The sequence below is a fragment of the Bombus affinis genome, chromosome 14, assembly GCF_024516045.1.
Source record: "Bombus affinis isolate iyBomAffi1 chromosome 14, iyBomAffi1.2, whole genome shotgun sequence".
Taxonomy (NCBI): Eukaryota; Metazoa; Arthropoda; class Insecta; order Hymenoptera; family Apidae; genus Bombus; species Bombus affinis.
In genome coordinates, this window is record NC_066357.1 from 2163565 (window position 1) to 2189450 (window position 25886).

The following is a 25886-nucleotide window of genomic DNA, read 5'->3' on the forward strand; positions in this document are numbered from 1 at the left end:
CTTTGTAACAGTGTAAGAAATACATGTGTATGTACTATATGTCTAAGTAATTTCGAATATCTTTGATATCAACGTATTTTCTGAAAAGAAAATGTGAATTATATATTTATGTTTGGTGAAATAATATTTGTTCTTTTTATCATTTATTTTTTTTGATTGATGTGTGTCGTGTAGTGTCGTGTACATTTTAACTAATACTTCATCGTTACACATTGAACTAGAAATAAAACCAGTCTGTGCTAAGAAGAAACATGTTTCCAGCTTATGCCTATTTGTCAGCTTATGACAGACACAAAAAACTTATAAATGATTATTTCACATTGTACGGAGGTTCAGTGTCATCTTTGAAACGGGATACGTATGTTAAATTTTTTAATTGGTTTTCATATGTTATAACTTGATATCATAACCATATTGTATTATTAATATATTAAATTGGCGTCTCATAATTAGTGAGTTAAAGTTAACTTACGTTTATTCAAAATATGAAAGTTTGGTAAAAAAAGCATTTTTACCAAATGTTATAAATATTGATATTAGAAGGGTATTTAAAAGATATGTGCATTACATAGAAATAAACAATTAAAAAAAATGAAAGCTTTGTAAACTCTAAAACAAGCAGTTCTTGACGTTTCGGCCTGTGTTTCGAGGTCCCGAGATAAGACTGACTATGACGTTATTAGAGAAAACCATAGATTTCTGTGGGATCAAGATAATGAACCAGAAACATGGGGTGCTCGTTTGGCAAAGAAATATTATGACAAATTGTTTAAAGAATACTGTATAGCTGACTTAACATATTACAAACAAAATAAGGTAGATTATAATATACATTTCAATATATAATGAAGTATTTTGAAATTAAATCTTGGAGGTCAATATTAAATAGGTTGCCTTAAGATGGAGAACAGAGAAGGAAGTTATCGTTGGTAAGGGACAGTTTGAATGTGGAAATAAAAAATGTAAAGAAAAGGAAGGCCTTAAATCTTGGGAAGTAAATTTTGGTTACATAGAGCATGGTCAGAAGAAAAATGCTCTTGTCAAATTAAGTAAGTCGTTTTATAGTTTGTTTAAATTGTTATATTTGGAATACAGGCTTATTATTGATATGCACTTTAAGGACTGTGCCCTGAATGTTCTATAAGGTTGAATTATAGATCTCAAAAACGTGAAGCAAAGAAACATAAAACATTAAAGAGATTAGGTACAAATACTGAAACACCCAGTAGTATGCCTAGTACATCAACAGTTCCAATTAAAATTGAAGGGGATAAAGATACAAGTAATGTTGTGAAGCCAATTGAAGATACAGAAAAAGATGAAGATGAATCTAAAATTTGGAAAGAAAAACCAATTGAAAATTTGGAAAAAACAAGAGAGGAGGAATTTGAAGAATATCTAGCAGATTTGCTAATGTGAGAAACAAAATTAAAGTTTCTTATAAAATCATCTGTTACGAATAATGTTTAAAAAAATATAATAATTTCTATACACAACACGAGTCATGTTCAAATAAATATAACATTTGCAGTTATTGTATCTTTATTTTGATTGATGCGTAACTCATGTTCTATCCTTATATTGCATGATAACAAGACTTAGTACATATTTTTTAACTTTTACACACTTAGATAACTGTTATTTTTTTCTTACATTTACAACAAAACCTTGTTGTGAAAAGAATCTAGCACCACAGGTAATAATGTGTATATATATACATATATGTGTATATTGTATAATAAATACAACTATTTATTTTTATTGCAGTCAAATATTTTCAACAACCACATACATTATTGACAATAAAGTAAATTTTTGAGTTAGCCATAAGATTTAAATAATTTTAATGCACAATTTTTATTTCTTTCATTATTATTGATATATCCTATTTCATTGAGAAAAGAGTAAAACTTCCATTTTTATACATAATACAAATCATTTCATAAATTACATTGATTGAAATTTGCAAATGAAAGCATAAATTGAAGTTTCTAGTTTATAATATTTATGAGTTGTACAATTTATATTGTTCTTTGATTCGTATATATGTATATAATGAATATTGGGGTTTATCTTTTGTAAAACAGTTTAGTAATCTTGTAGTTCTAAATTTTGTTTGATAGTAATAAAGTTATACATCTATATAGATACAAAAAAATAAAAGCACATTCTATATGCATTCAATTTATACAGCAAAAAATGAATAACAGTTCAAGTCAATTTTTTTTACTTTAAATTTTACTATATCATTCTTTTTGTATAATTAAAATTTCATGTAAAAAGGCTAATCTACTACTCAAACTTACACTATTTTCAATAATTACAACACTTATATACAATACATAACAAGTTTGTAATTATATCGTATAAGGTTGAACTTATAAAACATATAGTACACACATTACTAGAAAAATTCAATATTAGGATATATTCCTTCAATATTGTATCTATTTAACGCCTCTATAAACGCCAATTTCTTGTGCGAGAATCATTCATGTTGAAAATAACATACAATCAAAAAACGTTATTGTGTTGTTAATAAAACATCAATTCTATTGTCCTTTATAAAAAATACGTTATTGATATAAATAGATGAATAACTATATTATGTTTGAATAAGTTCTAGTCCAATATACAATATACAGTAGAACTTCGTTTATCCAAAGAAGTTAATGCTGAACCCCAATTATCTGAACTACGGTCGAGCGTAATTTCATAATACATATAAACACTTATTCTTATAACGAATATACGTGTGAACGTCTATTATTGGGACTGTTTGGTTATCCGAACTGTTATGTTCTTCAACATGTTCGAACAAACGAGGTTCAACTGTACTAACTTATGAACTTGTATACGAGTACCTAAATCTTTTTGTTATACCTTATACTATTTTACATATATTTAAATAAATATTGAATTAAATCAACGAAAAAATATATATGTGTAAACTAATTTACACTGATATCTATAATAATTTATATTTTGTAATTTTTTGACTCGTATTTTGTATGATAATAAAAAAAATTTAGTTTCCATAATGATAAGGGGAAGAAACGAGGAATGTCACAAAATAACTTTATTGAAAAAATTAAGTTTTAATATTTTAGTCTACTAGAGAAGTTTCCACTATTTTTATCCATGTTTCATTCCAGTACAGAGTAAATATTCTCTGTTTTTACCCAGCACATTAAATTTTTAATGCTATCTTATGGAGACATTTTGAACATTATAATTTTATGAGAACTGGGGCTACAAAACTATCAAATCAGAAGAATGTGTTATAAAATGGAAAATAAAAAAAAAATTAACATTCCTCGGTTTTTACTCTTACCCTTTTTATATGTATTAATATTGTATATTATAATCATTCGGGAATATGTATTTTATGAATGTGATGGAAACTTAATGCAATTACAATAATTTTTCTCATGCAAGCAAAGGAATGAGATACATTATTGATTAATTTTAATAGATTTGATCAAGATTTTTAAACATAGATATTTATATAGCAAGATTCTACCGAATTCTTTTGTGATATTAGTAAATGGTCAAAAAAGAATGCAAGAACAAAATGTAACCAAATGAAATGTCAGTGAAAGTAATTCATTTACAATTAGAATTCCTTGTACACGATCTTATATGGTTTGCTTGTTTCTGAGAATCACTGTCTTCATCACTACAATCTTCATCGTGGGTATGCGTCACATTACGTGGAGTTTCTGGCCTTGGGTGTGGTATTTGATTATTCGGACAATCCACGTACAAAGTTTTCTAATAATTAGTAACATAACCATTTTAAATTGTGTTCTGCATATACATATAAATAATATTAAAGTAAAAAGCAAATTTTTCAATACATACAGTAGGTTTATTCTCTTCTTCTTCTTCATCAGTAAGTTTGAATGTCCGAGATCGACTAATCATTGGCGTTTCCATAACAAATCTCTGTTCATGAGCAACTGTACTCTCATGAGGCATCTTAATAATATGAAATAGAAACATGCAATCAAATAAAAGTTAAAAAATTTTACAGTAATAAATAAAAGATCTTAATCAACTTACCAACATAGCAGGAGCTCGAAACATGTATGAAAATGGATAATAAATGAGGTTTAAAAAGGTTGCTGCATAAAGATCAGCATACCTTACTACTTGACTACTGAAAAAGGTTTGCCTACTTCCGCTGCGGAATAATGAACCCATCATTCCATAAGATAAATCCATTTTGTGCGTGACGTCTCTTATAGATGCTCGCAACTTGGAAATATCAGGTTTTTCTTTTGTGCTGCTATCTAAATTTCTGTACAGAAAAAAGGAATGAAATTATGATTCATAAAAATTGTTATAATCTTAATTACAGTAATTTTTTCTTACTTGTACATTTCTCCTAGCATAACGTCTAAATTCTGTAACTCGGCAAATAATTGACATTTGTCCGTCCAAACATGAAGCTCTTGCACCAGTTCAGGCACTATTAAGAATGTTCGCCATCCTCTGATCTTTTTACTCTTCAATATATCACCGAAGATATGATCACCAACATATAATACGTCTTTACCCTTTGCACCTATCAATTCGGTGAATACGTCACAGGAACCTCCTGAGTAAACTTCTCCTGTTTTACATAGAACGTTTTATTATAATTTTTTTATCAGATTGAAATATTAATTTATAAGATATATTAATTAATTTAATAGCGTTAATTTAATATATATTAAACAAAAATAATTCTTCATAGTTTATAAAAATACCTGTATGAAGTGGACCCTTGTGTGTTCCAAGTTTCAAAGCTCCAGTTTTGGTATCTACTTGCCGCAAAATAGTACCCTCACCAAAAAATAATGGTTTCCTAGCATCTACTACGATAGTATCAAAATACGTTTTCCAATTTCTATGCGGTTCGTCAGGCTTTGAAAGAATTAACTTTTTAAAATAACTTATGCTTATTAAAAAATAGACTTTTATAAATTAAAATTAAATACCTTTGCACCATGTGGAAAATCGAAAAGATAAGTCATAATTTTATCAGTAAAAACGTAGTCGCTATTCGTTAAAAGAAATATTTTTGCTCCACTTTCTCTGATTCTATTAAGAAACATCGGCAATCTCTTGTCTTTCTTCACGTATTCGTCCAAATTCTCGATAGTTTTCGTTTTTAAATTACCGTGAAGATGTATCCAATCTACAGCGTTTCGTACATCTTGGAATATGCTTTTAAAGCTCATTGTAAGCTCTCCCTCTTTTACCCCTGTCTTTTCTCGCGTGTATTGCGGTGAATTCGTGAAAAAGTCTATCAAACAGGCTAATAAATATGTCTCAGGAAGATTGAACAATGTATTGAGCACGTATACCCTGGACTCGTCTAATTGTAAAAATTTATTCGGATAAAGTTCGTATACTTGTGAACTAAAACATACAAGGAAAAATGTATTAAATAATTTACGTTTACTTTTTCAAATTACAAATAACTAGACTGTGAACTTTTATACACTTTATGGGAAATTTGAAGATGGAGAAATACAAAGAATGTACATAATACGCTAAGATATATAAAATATCCAAAATAAAACGTCTATAACAATATCAAGTCATGTTATATGTCATGTTTATATGTATATAATCCTCAGTTTACAAATAAGCTGTGTGCTACGACTTACTGTTTCAAAAATTCAAAACCATGAACGCAAACTAGGATGTTTCCATAGGCATCCACTTTAAGGAGGTTTCCATAAAGAGTATCAAACCAAAGTCCCCGCACCGGGAAACTGGGATCATATTCGAATGCTTTAATTTCCTGTGGATATCCCAGGGATACTAGACGATCTTTTAACAGTGTAAAACCCAGTTGTTCATACTGTGGCGACTTATATTCTGAAATATTTCAAATAATATTTTAATAATATTACAGCGTAACAAAAATACGTTTTTAATTTTTTTAAATATATTTCCTTAAATTCGATTATTATAAAAGAAATAATATATGTTTTTATTTACCTGCTAACGTGTAATCCATGTCGAATCCATAGAACTTGATATTTTCTAAATGAAGGCTACGATTCACAAAAATTCTGCAACAAAAGTAAATGATAATAAATTTTAATCGCTCGTTTTTTCATTTTCTGCGTGGTCACATTTAATGAATTAAAGCATTCATTTATGAAGATATGAAAAATATATTTTTTATTAGTGTGCCACAGTTGTGAATTATAAAAATGATATATCAGAGCTTAGAAGAACGAAGCTTCTCCCTTAAATCTTTAATTTTAAAAAAATTATTTGGAAAATCGAATTTCTTCGAAATTGACTTCATTTTTTATTTAGAATTATATCAAACCTGTTTACAGCAATTTCCCGAGCCTTAAGAAAGATTTCTGAAGTAGCAACTAATTCATCTGAATTAACAACTAATTCATCTGAATAAATTGACATGCGTGGAATTCTCATTATATCAGAATCGCTAATTCTCCTCACTGTATCTAGTTTATCTTCTGAATCATTCATTTTTGTTTTAAATAAAAGCTTTCGTATTAATGAAATATTCTGCTCCCTTTTAACACAAACATACAGAAAAAGATTTATTTGGAGGCTATGAATAATCCATTTCAATTGTTATTACCGTTATGGTATAGAAACGTTTTCTTTTTTTTTCTTTTTCCCTTTTTTAAATTTAAAATAGAAAAGAATTTCGTCATCGACCTTTTAATATTAGTCAATTCTATATATGTTATCAAATCTCTACTCTTTGCAAGTATTTTAACAAAGATTCTGCTTTTATTGATTGCAAATATTTTTGCGTTGTATAAAAATTGCGAAGAAAATATACGCTTGACATAAAAAATAATATAAAACTAACTTCCTTCATAGCACATAACAAGTATAAATTTATGGAAAATTTAATTGTTAATGAAGATTATCTTATACACTTTAAAGACTCAGTATTTACTAGAGATTTGTAAAAGAATTATAAATATATATGCAAGAAAGGATAGGGGATGAAGTGTTGAATAAGTAAGACAAGAAAAGATTTATTATATCCATCAACTCAATTTTAAAAAATAGTGATTGATGTTATCCGATCGATAATCGTATCTATTTATATAAGATTCACAACTTCAACGACGATGCACTTAATTACAGTGAAAAATAATTTATTAAATCGATGATAAAGGTTAACGAAGTAACGCAACTTGTTTTTGCTTCGATATTTTTCATATAATTTATGCAAAATATATGCATTTCAATTCTTTGAATCGAAACCTTTCGATTACATAAAGTCTCTTTAATAACAAAAAATGCATAACAATGTTACTAGATCGATTTGAATTATGTATTTTCGATCTATATTAAATACTGTTAATATCAATGAGAGTAAAGACATTCATCCCTGATGCGTGATAATTATGTCTATGTTCGACAACATTTCCGGAAGAAAATTATAAAATAAATCTATGATACATATTATCAAGAATATAAATACTGTCCAATAAACTCCAATAAAATGGTTGCGTTGAAGTTGTATTACGGCGTTTTTTGTATAATATGACCAAACGTGGTTTAATTGGACTTACGAATATTATTACACGATTTTCACAAAAATAAATATTTTTAAATATTTGTATGTATCTGCTTTTTGGTTAATAATAGAATAGTAGATAAAAAGACTTTGCTTTTATATTCTGATCTATATCATATTGTAACAATCGTACACCCTAGCTGGATGATAATCATAATCATTGTGGAATAAGCGTAGTCACTTTGTTAAAGAGTTATCTTTGTAATGCTAATATGTACAATAAATGACTACAAATGCAATTATGATTTACTTTATAATTTCTCACTTCGAAAGTTGTCACTGGTACCGATAATTTTCACGTGTCTGAGATAAATCACCCTCTTAATTAAGTTATATCAAAGTGTGCCTAGTTTCCACTTGTAATAACTAAAGTTCATTTGATAGAATGATACTTTAGAAATTATCAGGAGCATTAAACATGATGAATGTTCAATGTAACATTGCATGAAGTACGTTAAAAGCGAATAAAAATCGACACTGGTGTATATTAATAATACTCAACATTTATTCGTAAATTACTAATACTAGTTGTATGTTATTATATCTCTTACGTCAACGATATAGATGATAGCTTATAGACTGATTTTGATAATGGACAAATTTCTAACACAAGAGAAAAAACGAGGAACTTACTCGTTTTGGACGCTGCGTCGCGAGTTCACGAAATTCGCAGCCAGTAAGGCGTCGTCATGCACATCCTTCAGCCACATTTTTTCCTATTTTCAAATAATCATCAGCACCTCGTGATCGATATGCGTACCTGTTAGTCGGTAATAACAGCTTCGATAGAATGGGAATCGGTAAAAAATGAACATACGTGTGAAGTTTAACGAACTTAAATCGAAAACAAGACATATCACCGTCGTTTCGTAAGTTTATCGCGAGACATCGGCTTGCTTTCTAGTCATGACGCGGTTTGTGTATTATTTGTGAAACAACACTGCTATTAAAAGTGTTTTATCGTTTGTAACAGAATTGATTCTTTCATACAATCGATACATTTGTAGAATTTAAGAGGTTGTAAAATTGTATTAGGTATAGTAACGATTATGTGTATTGTTAAATTATAGAGAACAAAGGATCCATTGCATTTTATTATTCCTATGAAAATTCATTTATTGAAAGGGTAATGAGTTATTCCAAACAACCGGTTTTCCATAAGAAAAATAATGCAACAGTTCAATGAACAAGAATACATCGTGGGTGTATAAATGAAACTCGTGTTACAATTGAAGTTAGGAAGATTCTATGGCTCAAAACAAGACAGAAATCAATAATAGTAATAAAATTATGTTGAATACTTCATTAAGTCTTCACTGCAATTTTACTACTCTTGATCTTTATCCTTGATCCATTTTTTGAGCTATAGAATTTTGCTGACTTTCTCTGCACTACGAATTATGATAGAAAAATGATCGAATCATCAGTATGTTGATACGAATATCAAGAAGGATGACAAAATAATTCAAAAATATATATCCTACGACATGATCACCGAATATCCTTTCGAAATAAATTATCATGGATTTTGTTTTAAATAATTTATTATGGAAATATTATTTAATTTATTCAAATTCAAAGAATGATTTTTGGAATTTCATTTCTTTCAAATAATAATAATGATTATAAAGAATAAAATTTAGCATTGCATAAAATTTAGCCATAATTCTATCATTGAAATACATCTTGTAGCAAATCATTAAACATTCGGATACTTTGAAACGGTAGTATAGTCGACATAAAAATAATAATTAATTGTAAACAATCTTGTATAATTACGTTTGAGACATGTAATTTATGTTATCAGTGGCGCGATGAATGCATTATTCCAAGAAGCGGTATTTATAAAAGCAGCAAGTTTTATGAACGCTATTTATCCGCATTATCTCGGTTAAATGTGCCTTTTCAAGAAGATCAAAGGTTCCATTCAGATCAAACTTAGGAATGCATATATGACGTGATAAATATTCGTTAAGGAACTCTTAGTGAGCAATTTGACTGTTAAATCGGAATAAACATTATTCTTTAATTAGTTTTATTCGAAACAATCTTAATAATGTATTCGGATCATGTATATAACAGATAACAAAATGTACGATTCGAAATTCGGTGGCAATAAGAAACGAGAAAACCAGATCGTATACGCTATGAGAGATACATGTGTCACGTATACTAACTCTGAAGAAAAAAGAAATTAAAGTTTCGTTACTTGATAAAAAGAGGTTTTAATTATCGTTTAATACAATTTTGATAACCAAGAATATATCTTAAGTCCACATTACGTCATATTATACTCATTTTTTTTAATTAATCTAGCTTTAATGTAGATAATATTAAGAGTTTCTGACATGCACAATTTTCAGTTGGCTTTACCATATCACTAAAGTTTGTACTTGAAAGATAATTCACCTTAATTATTGTCGTAATTGTTTGACAATTTTATTGATCCACTGATTTTATTTAATCAATCTTTTTCTTTTTAAAAAGATTTCACTAATTTAAAGACCACTGTTCTTTTGTTAAAAATGTTACACGCGTAAAGGCACGGAAAATATGATCACAGTAATTGATAAAAAAAAAAAGTGTAGGTCTGATAATACACGTGAGAACCGCGTGGCTATAAACTACGATCCGATCCGTACGATGATAGAACGTTAACTGATCCTTGACTTGCCGAGTTACCAGTTAATACGCGCAGATAGCAATTGATTCACCGACTTCCGGACAAAAATCCGGACGCACACCTCACTTGCTGTCGTTCTAGTAAGACCCGAAGATCTCTTTAACAGTAGAGTAGGTATAACGAAAATATAACGACTTAAAATAGGAATGAATATCGTTGCAATTAAAATTTCATGGTTTTTACATATGTATTTACATTCGGTATTTACATATGTATGTTGTCTCATACTGATGCCCGGTATTTGGGAATAACTATGAATAGTAACTATTTTAATACACAACTATGAACTACCATCTATCGTTATTACGTAATTAATAACACTTATCTCAATAATATTGTTTTTACTTAATTAATTATTGGTTTGTTAATATACACGCTGCATCGTCTGTATCGCCTATATTTTACAATATAAGAAACAAAATTTTTGCCATGATCTGGTGTTTCGAAGCTTAAATAAATAAAAGAAATTCATTATAAATTTCAAAATATGATAGATTAAAAGATTTTTAACAATTTTTCAGAGTAATATATTTTTCGCGTTTCATTCATCACTTTTTAAATATTTTACAGAATTTTTACATATTTATCAGTCATGAAATTCTCCTACAATTCTGTTAATTTATAGACGTTATTGTGCATATGGAATTAACGTGAGATTTGATGAGGAATGCTTGTTTTATCTCGCTGAGTGTCGCAATACTATATAACAAAATTTATTGCATTTCTATACTATCATTTATACTTTATGGGGCAAATCTGCAACTCAAAAAGCAGGGTGATCCGAGCATTACAGCTTGGAGTACAGTGAATACCAGCACGATCAAACCTAGAACTTTCTAATTTTTAGAAAAATTTCATCTCTTGATTAATTCAAGACACGTACAAATAATCCGTACGTAAAATGTCCCTACCAATTGAATATTTTATGCCTTCTTTCAACACACTGTAAAACCTCCTTTACTAAAAATTACTTGAAATATGAAACGTTATTTAATTTCTAAAAAGAAATGAATTTTTTAATAACATATATGAGTTTGTCGTCAAACAATCATTTATGACTATTATCACCTTATGTTAAACAATTTTTATGGAACGTGTAATGATATGTACACATTATAATATTTCTACACTTAAAATATACGCTTAACTTTTTCAAACACAATCTTACTCAACGACCATACAAAACAGTACGTCGTACATTCATCCATCACCGTACCCAGTACCCATGCATCATGAGTCACGTTAGCTTGGTTCATCATAGTATATAGAAACCGCTTCGTTACTGATCTAGACCCGACCTTTATCATGCAACCTACATTTTATTGAAACTTATTCTCGCTATATATATACATAGATAAGTGCACTAATTGTTACTACGTTTTGAGGAAGTCTTTCGGTTATTCATCGATTGTATAGTCAGATTGTATACTCCGATAAAGCATTGTATACGGACTACAGCGCCGTAATTGAGAAATTCCAACTGGTTAATCATCGTAGCTGGAGAATATCGTAGGAAATGAATTTCTCGTGTGTTTCATAAGATGAAGAAATATGTTATTCGAAATAATGGGAAAACATGTTGCATCGTTTCTAGAACGACTAAAATCGAAGACTGTTATTCGTATGAGTCAATTGAAGAATTCATATTTCATCAATTTTTGTCCTTTTCCAGAAGAGAAAATTTTTTATTTTTACCTGTTTTTTAATGAAATATTCATTATGTTACGCAAATGCTTATTACATTAAATATATTACATTACGTACATTAAATGTTACACATTTATTGATTACTTATATCGATTATTTTTTATAATATTAATCCAACTATGTTGTGAATTTAACATCTATATTTCTATAAAATGTGTTATTATTAGAAATATTGGAAAATATAATATCTCATTGTTTATGCGATGAACCCTTCAATTCTCGACCACCATGAAGATTTAAGGTCAACGTAATTCAACGCGGATTTTAATTGTTCTAATGTGAATTTCTTTTGCCGGTTGTTTCGCATTATCGACTTTCGGTTAAGTCGGTCAAGCATTGTACGAGGATCCAAGTACCTATATGTGTTTCTGCTAAGCTATGCATCGTTCACACTTTCACTCTACTTATTCACTGTCTGCACTATCATCACAGCGTTAGTTAATGAAAATGATGTGACTAAGCAATTTAGGAGATTCAAAATCTTGTTATATTACATAATATATATATTTGCGTTTTGAGTAATAAACGTTTTCACTTCGTCAATTTATCGATACAAAATGTACAATATCATGTAGAGTAACTCACGAAAGTATCTGAACACTTATCATAAAATAATGTATATGAATACATTATGTATTTTATACGAAATTTTTAAAATATTATTTTACCATTATAACATGTCGCAAGTATCAAACAGTAAAATTTAATTAATAAAATGAAACATTGGAGATGCACATAGGAGTTACAACATGTTTATTGCAAACATACCTTTGATAAAAAATTAATATACTATATTACTATTATTATACTGTAAAATTATTTAAACCTTCGTCTTTTATATGAACAGAAGTTCGAAACACTGCAGTTAAAATACTTATGAATCGTTGGAAAATTGAAACTTCTAAGAACAAATTAAGAAAAGAAAGATCTTAACACTGAATGTAATATAGAATAGCGTAAGCTCCTTCCACTGAATGTTGAAAAAAAATATCATGTACTTAAATCGTTGTGTCGAGAAAATTGCTTAAGGATTTCTGAAAATTCTATTTCCACAAACAGATTAAAAAGAAAAGAATCTCAACAAAAAATATGATAACGAAACGCACCTTGATAATTCTACTTCATTGAATGATTTAATATATCACTGATAAGAAAAAAAATTGATTAACGAGTGGAACATCACAATGCAAGCTTGTATTATTCTTATTGAAAAAAGCAATTTCATACGGGTCGAAATTAAGATCTCTGTTTCGATCGTCATTCAACACGCGTGCACGCGTTCGTCTACTTATTTAGTTAGATGTGCCAGCTAAAATTAAATTCTAAACATAACTAAAAGCGCATTTCTCAGTCGCATTTTGCTTTGTTCGAACAACGACTTGCACCTGATAATATGACATACATATACGGCTTTGCGACATTATGTAGTAATTATTACTAATTAATAGTATAGTAAAAATTACAATTAACGTATATCGAAATCATAATTGTCATGTCTTAGTGAAGATTTTTGAAATAGATTGCACCCGTGTCTTAATGCGATATACTTAGGATCTATTAGAACATATTGAATAGACAACAATGAAGCCTAACGCACTTCGACGCGCATACTACCTATAACATTGGCATGAATCAACTGCGTAGTACACATCATTCAACACGGAACATATCTTTATGTATCAAAGAAACGCTCGTGCATATGTTTGACCTAGTTATGAAAAATGCATGAGACCTCTCTCTCCTAAATATGGTACGTAATATGGTCGAAGAACTCGCATAAGTCACGATACAAGAAAGAGGACGGTTGCCTCTTTGTCTCAAGGTAGCTGCAACGTGAGAATAGGCACGTATTACATATAGCTATGCTCTTCGAATTTCTTTTTCAAATTTCTCTACCCGAGGCGCTCAGAAGCTTGAAACACGTTGTGAATGGCACATAACACACGGTACGAAGAAGAAGAGTATTTGAACGATCGAAGGAGACGAGCAAACTGAATCAAGATCAGAGTTCCACTTCTGTAACCTAGTCGAGGTCGAAGTCTTATTATAAAATCTGCACTTTGCGGAAGTTTCAAATCCTAAGACCTGAAACGAAATAATCGATGAAGTATCGAATTAAGCCGACTGATGTAATTTTTTAGAAGTTAAGCGAAGAACTCCGACTAGAGGAAATTTCCATAGGTGGAACGTGGCATTCGAACTGAGATAAAAGAACAGGCCACACCGGACTGACTTAATGAGGCATGGAGGGGCATTGCGAAATATCGTATTTTGCAATATGTTTAGCGTTTCTATCTTGCATTCGGAAAGATATCGGCTAATGGTACGATGGAATTTGTTTTTAGCTTATTATCATAGATATCTAGACGGATAGCATACATAAATAGTATTTACTATGCTCATATTTGGATGTTTAAAAAACGAAGTCTGCATAAATAAAGATAAATAATTCTTATCACATCATATTTTGATAATTCTGATCATGTATCGTCGATACAAATTTTATCCAGTTATGAAATAAAGGTACTATATACATAATTTCTTTTTATTCAAATTTATAGAGGTATTATAAATTCTTATATGCTCTCGAGCATTGCATCATCTGCATTGCAGTGAGAAGAAATTAAAATATAGTCTACAGATGCGAACAAAGAAGTTTTCCATATTTACGTAAAAATTAGTGCATAGATACGTTCGGGTAAGAATCGAATGCATTAAAAATTAGCAGTCCATCTTTTAAATAATCTTGCAGGAATTATATGACGAGATGCAGATCGTTGCAGATACGCGCGCGCGCATTATTGTCATAATAGAGAGAGAGAGAGAGAGAGAGAGAGAAAGGGAGAGGGGGAGGAAACACGACACTCAAATCTCGTCTCTCAAAAATGATTAAAAACTTCATCAGTAAATTAAATCTATAAAATCTGCAAACACACACATTTTTGAGATTATCATCGCTGACATTGAAAATGATTAATATTCTATCTACTAATAAAATTTGGCAATGAATATTTTTCGAAAGTAATGTAATCGCAGGTGAATAATGAATTATAAGAGATACCACAATCGTAAAGTAGATATGATAAAATATGAAAAGAAATTTACCTGTGACCTAATTCACGCTTATCTGTTCGTAGGCCACTCTCATTGTAGTTATCCAGGTCTTGTTCACTACAATTGTTCTTGGTCATTTCTATACCGTGATTTAAAGGGGAGCCAAGCACTGATCGATAAAAGGATTCTTCGTAAAAGATGTTTGACTCATCCGGGAATCGAACTTTGCACCCTGCTTCAGAACATTCGAATGCTGGTTACTAGTCGAAGAAACATCGTCACGTGAGTAAAATTGTGTGAAAAATATCATAAAAAGTATTTAATCCGTGATTATTAACTAAGTCCCCATCCTCTTAACGATCCTTTTCGTTTCAGGGAAATTGGACAAAATAGAAAATAAATAATGATTCGGTAGAAGACTGAAATTTCACGAAATCTAATTTTAGCCAGTTAAACACGTTTCGTTGGCATATTAATAGCGTATTGTACTTTATTGTTCGATAAAAAACGCACAATACGATGCACCATGCGTGTAAGCTCGATAAGAGGAACAAATAGAAATAGAAGAAGAATTACCAGTTCTGCCTGGCGTAATCAGCACGTGCACATTTTCACAGCTCATAACAGATCGATTGAAACTGAACCGTTGGAAAATCGATCATAGAACGTTCCGAAAAGAGAACGCAGGAAAAGAGAAAGAGACAGAGAATGAAATCCAGAGTTATTTACGCTGCTCATTAACTTACCAACGCGAATGACAACGACGTACTGAGTTCAATGAAAATTCTCAAATCGAGTTACACGCGAGCAAACAACATGAAAATATGGCGAGAATAGCAACGACGATAAGAAGGCTGCAGGGGTCATTCGCGTGACGATGATAGATTAGAAGGAAAAGTACACAGAGAAATTTGATATAATCAAGAATCAATTAAACTAAAATATCCTTTACAGTCTCATGAATGAAAGAGAAAATATAAATTTTCTGGAAAAATGGATTTTTATTCTATGAGAGAGGATGATGGTAACATTACAATTTTAATAATTTATCTTGAATTTTTATTTTTTGTATCACTCTTTATATAACTCATTCATTATGATGCGTATTTTACAAATTGCAGCGTAATCTGCGTTATATATTAGGTCATATAAAGTTAATAACGATTTGAAATTTCAGATATAAATTTAATACAACCAATGACAGACCGTATGCGTGTCTTAGAAAGAAATTTGCCAAAACATGTTGGGAAGAAATCGTCCAATTAAAAAGACAACCTTGTATATAAAAATGAAATAATGGAAACAATAGAAAAAAAATAAATAACTGGAAATTAACATTTATAGATTTAAAGCAAAGATGATCCCTTGATTTCAGAAACAATAATAAAGAAAAAGAAGATAAATAAATAAAGATTAATATGGAATTAAAGTATAAAATAATCTTGAATATCTCTATAATAAAACTCGAATTTAAAATAAGATGGATACTTCTTAATCCACGGAACCAAATAACTCGGGACAGATAAAAAACGATAAAGAAGCCTTTTAATCTTGAAATATATTAGCTCCTTGCTAATGATTAAAAACACAAGTCTTTATGACAGAATAGGAAATATACTGTTATCAGTAAGATGTTTTGACAGTCATTATCTATGTAAGTCTCAACAGCATGGATGAAGGAAGTGTATAGAAAAATATCACACGCGATTCTCTTGAGTAATTTTGGTCAAACGATCATCAAAACATAAACTGTAATTGTTCAAATGTGAAAAACTATGGTACAACAGCGAAAATGTAGAAGTTTACTTTTTCAAGACCCTAAAAGCACTCACGATCATGATGGAAATATATAAAGTTGAACCAGTTATTTTCGCGTAGTATGATCAAGCCGCCTCTGATAGTGCGTAGGCTGTTGGTACGGCCTTGGCGATCTTGTAAATACCGTAAAATTTTGTGCTTTAGGGTCGGGTGGCTCGTCTGAGATAATAATAAGTGGACTGCAGATGTTCGTGCAAATTCATATTTCTATGAATACATATAATTAAAAAGAATAAAAACTAAATACACATTCATTTCATCAGTTACATGTTGTAACTATCTTAAATATTTTATATATTTTTACAAATTTTTATCATGTGCATTTTTACACCTTTATGTTTCCCATAAATGAATAAACTTCCTCAGTATAATAAAGCACTTCATTTATTATAAAATATTAACGATTATAGGATAGTGAATTCGACATATGTTTCGTGGGCATATTGCGTATACATTTAATGATACACTGCCCAAAATAATTGGACAATAATTTCGTCTATTGAAAATAATTAAATTTCTTATAACGACGTAAAAATGTGGTATATTTACACCAATAATGGTTTCCCATAAATAAAATATACGATAAAATAAACAAATTTAAAAACATTAAATATACGTATATAGATAGTAATTATGGAGTGAAAATAATCTTTTATTATTAAGAATTAAATTCTATTATTATTATTCTATTAATATTTTTCAAAACATTGCTCTGTTTTATCAATTTTTTAATCAAGCTTTAGCGAATTTTAAACGTTTGTCAGATACAGTTAACGAGATATTAATCACTAACCTTTGACTAGCTTGTCGATACCACTTTTTATTTCCACTAGGATCATTTTCGTGTTGAGGTGTAGTAGGAACATGATCCCCGTGCGAATTACAATTCTCCAATTCCATGATTAACTAGAAAGATAGAAAAAAAAAATTTGTCAATTTATCGATAAAATAAATTTCTAAATATTTTCGCACATGATAATCTTTTACCACGATAGATTTTTATGCAAAATATTATTTTAAAAACTATGACTTAACTTATCATCAGAATTATTATTGTATCACTGAATCATTCAATAATTAAAAACATTTTTAAAAATGAAATTAATTCAAACATATTATAATTAAAATTTCTTTTTAATAACAGTAAACATTTACGTGTTATACAAAAGATATACTTTTAAGCAAGTTGTAAACAGCAAAAACTGCAAATAGTTATAAAGCAGAAGATAACAATAAAATAATCATGTCACGAAACGATGATAATTATCAGTTGCAATGATATTATTTTAAAATATCAAATTGTCACTTGCTAAATTGTTTATTGATATAAAAGTCCGAAACAAATTGTCACAAAATAATGTTATTCGGAAAAATGATAAAAAGTTATTCAGCCATTGATATCAAGTATCCGCCAATTGTTATCGGAAGTTTAAAGAGAACGTACCTAATAAGCTCGAAATTTTCAGTGCTATATTCAACGTTTTATATAAATACAGACAAAGAATAATTTTGAAATATTCTTGTTACTTAACTTGAATACTAACACACAGCACGACAACCTGTCATTCGAATACCAATTCCACACTATCACCACAATGCGAATCTCACCACAAACTATAAGATCTATTCACTGAATAGGGTTAACGTGTAGGCAGGTATGCCAATGCAGAAAATCAAACTATTCCTATGCTGGTTTCGGCTACTCATATATTCATGACAAGACTGCATATGTTTATACATTTATAGGAAATTTCAACGTGCAAAAATGTACATAATATGCAAAAATATAAAACAAAGTATAGTACTTGTTATAATTAGACTGGATATTTAAGATTAATTTATATTTTATGAACAATAGAAACAGAATATATGAAAGATTTAATTCATCTACTAAATATTATTACTAGACTACGGATATTTATGTATTTAGTATTTATGAAAAATACATATTCAAAGACTACGTATACTCGTAATTTTATCATAGTATATGTTATAATATTTAAAATATTATATCATTATAATATTTGACACAAGAAATCTTTGTTTAATTTCTTTAATTTCTTTAATTTCTTCAATTATATTCATAGATATATGAATTTACATAAACATATCCACAACCTATTCATGACACATGTGCCTAAAATTCATTTAAACTGAAATATTACAAATAGATGAGATACATTGAAAATGCATTGCAATTTATAATAAGGTAATTTCTTCTTTATATAGTGAAAAATTTGACAATGGATACGATATACGATTTACAATGTAATAGATTTAATTCAAATTGCAAGATGTGCAATATTCAGAGATGAGATTCAGAGTTTCAGTTGAGATGAAAATAGTTAAGATTTTAGTATTCCGTAGCGTCTATTAATAATGAAAATCTTTGTTAGGTGACGTATATGAAAGAAAGTGATTACGTAATATCATCGTAATATTCATGAGAACAACTATATATACGTGTGCGCGCGCGTGTGTGTACATGCATGCGTGCGTATGTCATAAATATTTAATGGCGCTACATCGATGGATTTGAAGGTTTATGTAAAATTGTAACAGATTTATTACGAGATTTTAACAAAAAATTATAAAAGATTATAAAGTTACTATAAAAATATAAAGTTTCCAGATATAAATGCGAACGTTTGCGAAAAAGGATTTAAATACAATAAAGTAATTTTGTGCGAGGTAATATTTTAATACTATTTTTATGCTGATAATATTACAACAACCTATTTTCATTTTGTATAGATTATATATGCATAAAGTATTACAATTGCTAAATAAAGAAAAGCAACATAAATATTTGTAGAAAAAAAGGGAAGACCAAATAATAGACATTAAGACAATTTTAAAGAACTATTTGCGTATGAATTTTTAAACAATTTTTTAAATTATTATAAGAAAGTTGATAAAATTACACTACATACTTAAAAAATCGCTGATTCTGCGCTACGTTTCCATTTTTCGTATCAGCATGTGATGATCGATGATTTTTCAATGGGAAGGAGGTAACAAGGTAATTATCAGTAAATGATGCACCTGCCGGATAGTTGAGTTGTAAGTTGTATGCGAATCACTTTGACCTGTAAAGGCGGCGAACGAATTCGTTCGTAGCGCCGTGCGTAACCCGTCCGTCCGCTGTCGCCTGAACGCCATAATTCGAGGTAAAATCCCGTAATTCGTAAATTTCGCTATTCTCCACGCGTCCGCGGTACACATCGTGTAACTAATGACAATTAAAACGCAGTCCTGAGTCCCCTGTGGCCAAACAATTACGTTGCATCCTCTCTTATTGCGTAAAATTAATCCGATTTAGGTGACCTCGACACGACATAACCTCTAACAACCTGTCGTCTGCTGACAATTCCCGATGACCACGGCGACACAGGTCGTGTGTATATTTGCTCAATTCAAGTTCCGTTAAATGCGCGTATGAAATATTACGGCTCGGAGTCTTTGGAATGCGTCAGGTAGTGCATGATCATCAAGTGCACCGCCAGCACACGAATATTTCATCGTAGCCCAACCCATTTTCTTATTCTATGATATATCGTTTATTACACCGTTCCACGAAACTGTGTCATTCGAATCAATCTTTTTTTTTATTTATTTGTTAGCCAGCTTTTAACAGAACTTTAGATATTGTAACTATTCTTTTCTCATTTTTTTTTTTTTGTGAATAGTGTTTTAATCCGTACATAATAAAAGTACATAACCTTTATATCGATGTTGAATTTGTTGTATTTTGTTAAATTCGTTTAAATAAACAACAGCGTGTTTGTTCTTTGATTTTATGTGATACTGATGTTTATGGTTACTTAATGATTTTTCGCTATTTTATTAATTTTTATTCATATTCTATGAAATTATGTAATATATTTTCGTACTGTATTTTTTTCTGAAATATAGTTACGAATATTTATTGATATACAAATGTGATTTTATATATTTTTTTAAGTTGCATACATATCTTTTTGATTTATAATTAGCTTTTGCATGTTATAATATGTAATGTATGATTTTTTGTACCCATATATTTGATATTTTAATAAATTTCATTTTTATATGGAAACTTTGTTTTCTTTTCTATGATACCATCAACATTGTTGCACCTTCTATTTACGTAAAAATCATTCATGGAGCAATATCTTTTATTTAAGTAAAATATAATTTTGTATTAAATGTTTATGCATTTGAATACCATAGAAGAATATTTTTATATAAAGTTATATCATTTTCTTGTGTTGTATAATGAGCATTTCATGTTCATATTATTTGTAGATTAATAATTATTCTAATCATTTGATATTAATTATTAAAAGCAATGCTGTGCTAAGACATCAAACTTTCTAATATTTCTGGCCTAAGTGTGTGAAAGAATTAAATAAATCAAGAAGATGAATAATCAGGCATTCAGTTTAGCTGAAAGACTTATTCCTTCAACCTATGTACAACAAGGTTTAAATGCAAAAAAAGCACGTGAAAATCTTATAAGACACTTCATCGAACATGTAAGGTTTCAATTAATATTCTGACAATATCATTTAATTACTAATATATTAATATAATTGTATTATATCATTTAATTACTAATATAAATTGTTTTAAAATAGCAAAAGTGGCCAGAAGAGGGTTGGGATGATGCAACAATAGAAGCTTTTCTCTCAGATCTGTCACAAATGGACAGCAACAATTTTCCTTCGAATTGTAGTGTTGGAGAACGTGAAGCAAGAATCGTATCAAACATTGTTGCAAGGCGACATTTTCGAATGGGTCATGGCATAGGAAGATCAAGTGATTTAGAAGAAGTACAACCAAAAGCTGCAGGAAGTAGCCTAATGTATAAATTAACAAATGCTTTAGTACTTGAAGTCATTCGATATATGGGTAAGATCAATAATTTTAATTTTAAATCAATAATTTTAAAGGTTGCTTAATTTTATTAAAGCTCCTAAAATTTTTGTTATCTAAGTGCTACATTAAATATTTTTTCATTGTAGGTGTAAAAAGCATAGCAGGTTGTTTTCTATCACCAATGGCTACAGGCATGAGCTTGGTATTGTGTATGTTAACATTTAAACAGGATAGACCACGAGCCAAGTATGTCCTGTGGCCTAGAATTGATCAAAAATCAAGCTTCAAATCAATAATCACAGCTGGATTAGAACCAATTGTTATTGAAACGAAGATAGTTGGAGATGAATTAAAGACAGATATGCAAAGACTTGAATCTCAAATGGCAGCTTTAGGTGAAAGTGTTGCTTGTGTGCTAACAACAACTAGTTGCTTTGCACCCAGGGCATGTGATTCTATTGATTCTATTGCAGCGCTTTGTACTCAATATAACATTCCACATTTAGTAAATAATGCGTATGGGTATGTTTGTGTATATTATATATGTACTATAGCATTTTAAACATATTATATTTGAACAGATGTCATATTATACTTTGTCAATAGCTTACAGAGTACGAGATGTATGCATTTGATTCAAGAAGCATCGCGTAAGGGCCGCGTCGATGCTTTCGTTCAAAGCACGGATAAAAACTTTCTAGTACCAGTTGGTGGCGCAATTATTGGCTCTTTTGATAAAAATCTGTTAGATCGCATATCAAAAATGTACCCAGGTCGTGCAAGTGCCAGCTCCATTATGGATGTAATGATAACATTACTAAGCTTAGGAATGGCGGGTTACAAACAATTAATAACGCAACGTAAAGAAATGTATTCATATTTAAAGGAAGAACTTGGCAAGTTAGCAGCAAGACATGATGAAAGATTACTAGACACTAAAGGAAATCCTATTTCAATGGGAATGACTCTTCAGTGTTTAAGTCATCAGCATGATAATAAACAAGTTACAATGTTAGGTTTGATGTTATTTCTCCGCAATGTCAGTGGTACAAGAGTAATAACAACAACAGAAACTAAGCATATTGTTTCATATAAGTTTGAAGGTATGTGACCAAAAGTATGTATGTGTCTAGTATATTTTAATGACACTTTCAAATTCATTATATTTTTCACTCATTTAATTTAAATTAGGTTGGGGAGCTCATAATAGTAATTATCCAGTACCATACTTAACTGCTGCTGCAGCTTTAGGCATGAAGAAATCAGATGTGGACATGTTTATACAACGATTAGATAAAGCTTTGACAAAAGTAAGGAGACGTTCAGCTCCAGTTACACCGACAGCATCTCTTGCTGGATCCAGTATTAATGGAGATGCAGTAGGTACTGGTGGTCCAGGAGAATCAAGTACAGCTTCAACTAGCCGAGCAAGTAGTAAGGATAGTTTGAGAAAATGAACCGTAATCAACGCAACTGGCCAGTCGAATCAATACATTCATTTGTAAGTAAATTATTACTTACAATTAATACATGTTGCATATTTCTGAGGAACGTTTTACATTTTTATTTTTAACTGAAATACTTAATATTCTTATAATGTAGTTACTCAAAATTTGTATTGAAATATTTGTATTTAATATATAATTTTATTTCTTTAGATTAAGTTAAATTACTTCTTAGATATTTATTTACATGTTTAAAATAAAAAAAATAATATTTTATAACAAAAATATATTCTAAAGAGATACGCAACAGCAAAATGTGCTGATTCGTCTGTCCATTTGCGTTGTAAGTGCAGTGTCAATTGTCATGAAATAAAGCAAGAGAGTTCAAACAATATTAACATCGGAATATCTACGTTAATATTTGAGGAGGAAGAAAATGTTAGTGTATTCTACACATTCATTAAAAGATATTAACTGGTAAGCGCTGGCCACAAGAATATCTGTTATACTTGTTCTATGTTACAATATATATGCAGTTACTTTTTAAACAAAGCATGTCTCATATATCTGATAAATATCTGTTGTTTATCTTTTGGAATATTATTGTAATACAAAATTAATTTTCTGTAAAAGCATATTTCTGCTTAAATCCATAATTCCACAAATTACCAATTATAATCCCATTAAAATTAGTTTAATATCCTTGTGCTGATCATTTGTATGTTTTAAAGCAATTACAACTTCATATTTTAAATTTAAGGTCACCAGTTAGCATTCTTTTGTGTAATTTATTTGTGCTAGAATATTAAAATACTATAAAAAAAATTCACTTCTTTTCACTTAGAAATAATATAATTCTATCAATGATCATAGAAAAAGGACATGTTATTACTAAGAGAGATTTATAGTAGATACAGTATTTGCTTAATCACACTATTATAGAAAGTGTGTACAAAAATTAGAAGCACTATATATGAGAAAAAGATACTCCATAGCCCGTATAAATTGAATACAGATATAAACATGCTATTTTTGATTTTAAACTCTTTTTATTATATATTTTGTGAATGTTCATTTGTAGATTATATTATAATTTCCTGTACTAATAATATCTAAACTTTATCATTATCAAATGCAATGTTTTGCACAAAACAACAGTATTACCTTTTCAATATTTTTAAAGAAGTAATGAATATAAGTAAATTTAAACAGCATATTACATTACTAAACACAATCATTTTCTAAATGTCTATACAAATTTTTGTGCGCATTTGTATTGCACATAATAACTTGTATATCCACATTTAAGAAAAGCATGTATTTGAAGATTCACCTTTGGATAAATTATTTTGACAGTGTTATCTTTTGATATGTCAATATCCATATTCCTTCAAATATAGTAAGATAAGTCAATTAATATTTAGTACAATATTTAACAAAATCAGAGAAAATATCAAAAATTAAAAAACAAGTTTGAAGCATTTAGATGATTCTGATAATTATTTTTAAAATATCGATGTTTACAATATTATTTATATTTAAAAATTATTTATTGTTGACTTTTATTTTAAAAGTTTATAAACTACAATATGCATTTTAATAGTTGCAAAATCTTACTATTTAGCCACGTGTTGTATATTTTTTAATAATATAATATAATGTTTGTTGATAATATATTAATATTAACTCAGAAGAAAGCAATATAATGTACAAAATTAATTGTCAGATTATATAGGTTGTTAAATTCACAGAAAAAGATCAAAGGTAGAAAATTGATACAGTGTTATTGTACTTAGTATATTTATTATATTTGTTAACCCATAAATGAATTTTGAATAATTTCAAGAAAATGGATAATTTCTGAATTAATGAAATGTTATAAAAAATGTTATTCGGGGTGAATCATATATGCTACTATAGAATGTATTATCATTATAAAATTATTGATAAAGAAAGGTAACATAGTAAAGATTATAAGAACATATACATTATAGAATAGTACATTGTATTTTAGTATCATACTTTATGCTAATGAAATTCCTATATATGTACATACAGATGTTTCTCATTTCTATATTATGTACTTTAATATTAGTTGTAGTATATGCATTATTTTATTTCATTAGTTTTATATAGTATAATTTTATATCAAAAAGGCCAGCTCACATATACATATATATTACAAAACCTGCCTTTTACATGAAACAACGATTTTTAAGGTCCTACTTTATCAATATTTTTTAATTATTTTTGTATCTATACCTTTCAATTTTGGTCAGTCATTGTAAGAAAGAAACAAATCATATTTTTAAACAGACACAATAGACATATTATTTACTAAAATTGTCTCACTATCAAAACAAAGTATTACAAACGAAATTATGTAAAACTTATTGAGTATGTCCCACCTGCTACATTTTTAAGTTTATTACAATTAATGTGTACTATTGGCTGTGAAATATTTTACCTAATATATGTTGTAAATTAAGGGAAAAATTAATTATTCACAATTTCATTTGAGTTATAATTTTGAGAGGGAATATTTTGTTGTTTACTCTTAATATTCAAGGAAAAATCTATATATTGCTGATATTGTATATACATAATTGTTTTAACATTTTTAAAAATAAATATATATATATATACATATAAGATATTGGAGATACTAAATGTAAACAAATTATACACGTCTTGAATTATATACAAGAAACCGCTAATCCCGATGTTACATTTTCCTGATCAT

At 29.0% G+C, this 25886-nt stretch overlaps 3 protein-coding genes and 1 long non-coding RNA gene across 22 annotated transcripts; 3 read left to right on the forward strand and 1 right to left on the reverse strand.

Annotated features, from left to right (window-relative positions):
• The first annotated feature begins 51 nt into the window (after positions 1–51).
• LOC126924100 (protein FRA10AC1) lies at positions 52–1534 on the forward strand. Its single transcript, XM_050738222.1, has 4 exons — positions 52–358; positions 651–816; positions 890–1049; positions 1121–1534. The coding sequence occupies exons 1-4, from the start codon at positions 252–254 to the stop codon at positions 1417–1419; spliced, it is 732 nt and encodes a 243-aa protein (XP_050594179.1). The 5' UTR covers positions 52–251; the 3' UTR covers positions 1420–1534.
• LOC126924081 (cytosolic purine 5'-nucleotidase) lies at positions 1525–20063 on the reverse strand. 13 transcript variants are annotated; one of them, XM_050738181.1, is made up of 10 exons: positions 19884–20063; positions 8210–8292; positions 5998–6071; positions 5661–5874; positions 4986–5409; positions 4755–4911; positions 4378–4618; positions 4066–4303; positions 3865–3981; positions 1525–3774 (listed from the first exon to the last, which is right to left on the reverse strand). In XM_050738181.1, the coding sequence occupies exons 1-10, from the start codon at positions 20061–20063 to the stop codon at positions 3607–3609; spliced, it is 1896 nt and encodes a 631-aa protein (XP_050594138.1). In that variant the 3' UTR covers positions 1525–3606. The 13 variants fall into 13 exon arrangements, with proteins under 13 accessions (XP_050594138.1, XP_050594137.1, XP_050594144.1 ...); XM_050738180.1 differs by lacking the exon at positions 8210–8292 and adding an exon at positions 17632–17744; XM_050738187.1 differs by lacking the exon at positions 8210–8292 and adding an exon at positions 17632–17744 and having other exon boundaries at positions 19772–19921.
• On the forward strand, positions 12614–17213 carry LOC126924101 (uncharacterized). 3 transcript variants are annotated; one of them, XR_007713416.1, is made up of 5 exons: positions 12614–14289; positions 14719–15002; positions 15104–15302; positions 15396–16044; positions 16198–17213. It is a non-coding gene; the product is annotated as an uncharacterized LOC126924101 (long non-coding RNA). The 3 variants fall into 3 exon arrangements; XR_007713417.1 differs by lacking the exon at positions 12614–14289 and adding an exon at positions 14296–14489 and having other exon boundaries at positions 14580–15002; XR_007713415.1 differs by lacking the exon at positions 12614–14289 and having other exon boundaries at positions 14296–15002.
• LOC126924085 (O-phosphoseryl-tRNA(Sec) selenium transferase) lies at positions 19729–25522 on the forward strand. Of its 5 annotated transcripts, XM_050738198.1 has the most exons (7): positions 20166–20314; positions 21167–21355; positions 21458–21731; positions 21845–22220; positions 22305–22500; positions 22585–22801; positions 22890–25522. In XM_050738198.1, the coding sequence occupies exons 2-7, from the start codon at positions 21242–21244 to the stop codon at positions 23153–23155; spliced, it is 1443 nt and encodes a 480-aa protein (XP_050594155.1). In that variant the 5' UTR covers positions 20166–20314; positions 21167–21241; the 3' UTR covers positions 23156–25522. The 5 variants fall into 5 exon arrangements, with proteins under 5 accessions (XP_050594154.1, XP_050594152.1, XP_050594155.1 ...); XM_050738197.1 differs by lacking the exon at positions 20166–20314 and adding an exon at positions 19729–19860 and having other exon boundaries at positions 22305–22801; XM_050738195.1 differs by lacking the exon at positions 20166–20314 and adding an exon at positions 19876–20008 and having other exon boundaries at positions 22305–22801.
• Positions 25523–25886: the final 364 nt, after the last annotated feature.

Coding starts and splice junctions, on each gene's coding strand:
- LOC126924100 (XM_050738222.1), top strand. CDS start 252: ATGTTTCCAGCTTATGCCTATTTGTCAGCTTATGACAGACACAAAAAA. Junction 817..889: donor CATATTACAAACAAAATAAG/GTAGATTATAAT, acceptor AATATTAAATAG/GTTGCCTTAAGATGGAGAAC. Junction 1,050..1,120: donor AAATGCTCTTGTCAAATTAA/GTAAGTCGTTTT, acceptor ATGCACTTTAAG/GACTGTGCCCTGAATGTTCT.
- LOC126924081 (XM_050738180.1), bottom strand. CDS start 20,063: ATGTGTACCGCGGACGCGTGGAGAATAGCGAAATTTACGAATTACGGG. Junction 17,745..19,883: donor ACAACTCAACTATCCGGCAG/GTGCATCATTTA, acceptor CTATCTTTCTAG/TTAATCATGGAATTGGAGAA. Junction 3,775..3,864: donor AAGAAGAGAATAAACCTACT/GTATGTATTGAA, acceptor ACTAATTATTAG/AAAACTTTGTACGTGGATTG.
- LOC126924085 (XM_050738197.1), top strand. CDS start 21,242: ATGAATAATCAGGCATTCAGTTTAGCTGAAAGACTTATTCCTTCAACC. Junction 21,732..21,844: donor TGAAGTCATTCGATATATGG/GTAAGATCAATA, acceptor TTTTCATTGTAG/GTGTAAAAAGCATAGCAGGT. Junction 22,802..22,889: donor TGTTTCATATAAGTTTGAAG/GTATGTGACCAA, acceptor AATTTAAATTAG/GTTGGGGAGCTCATAATAGT.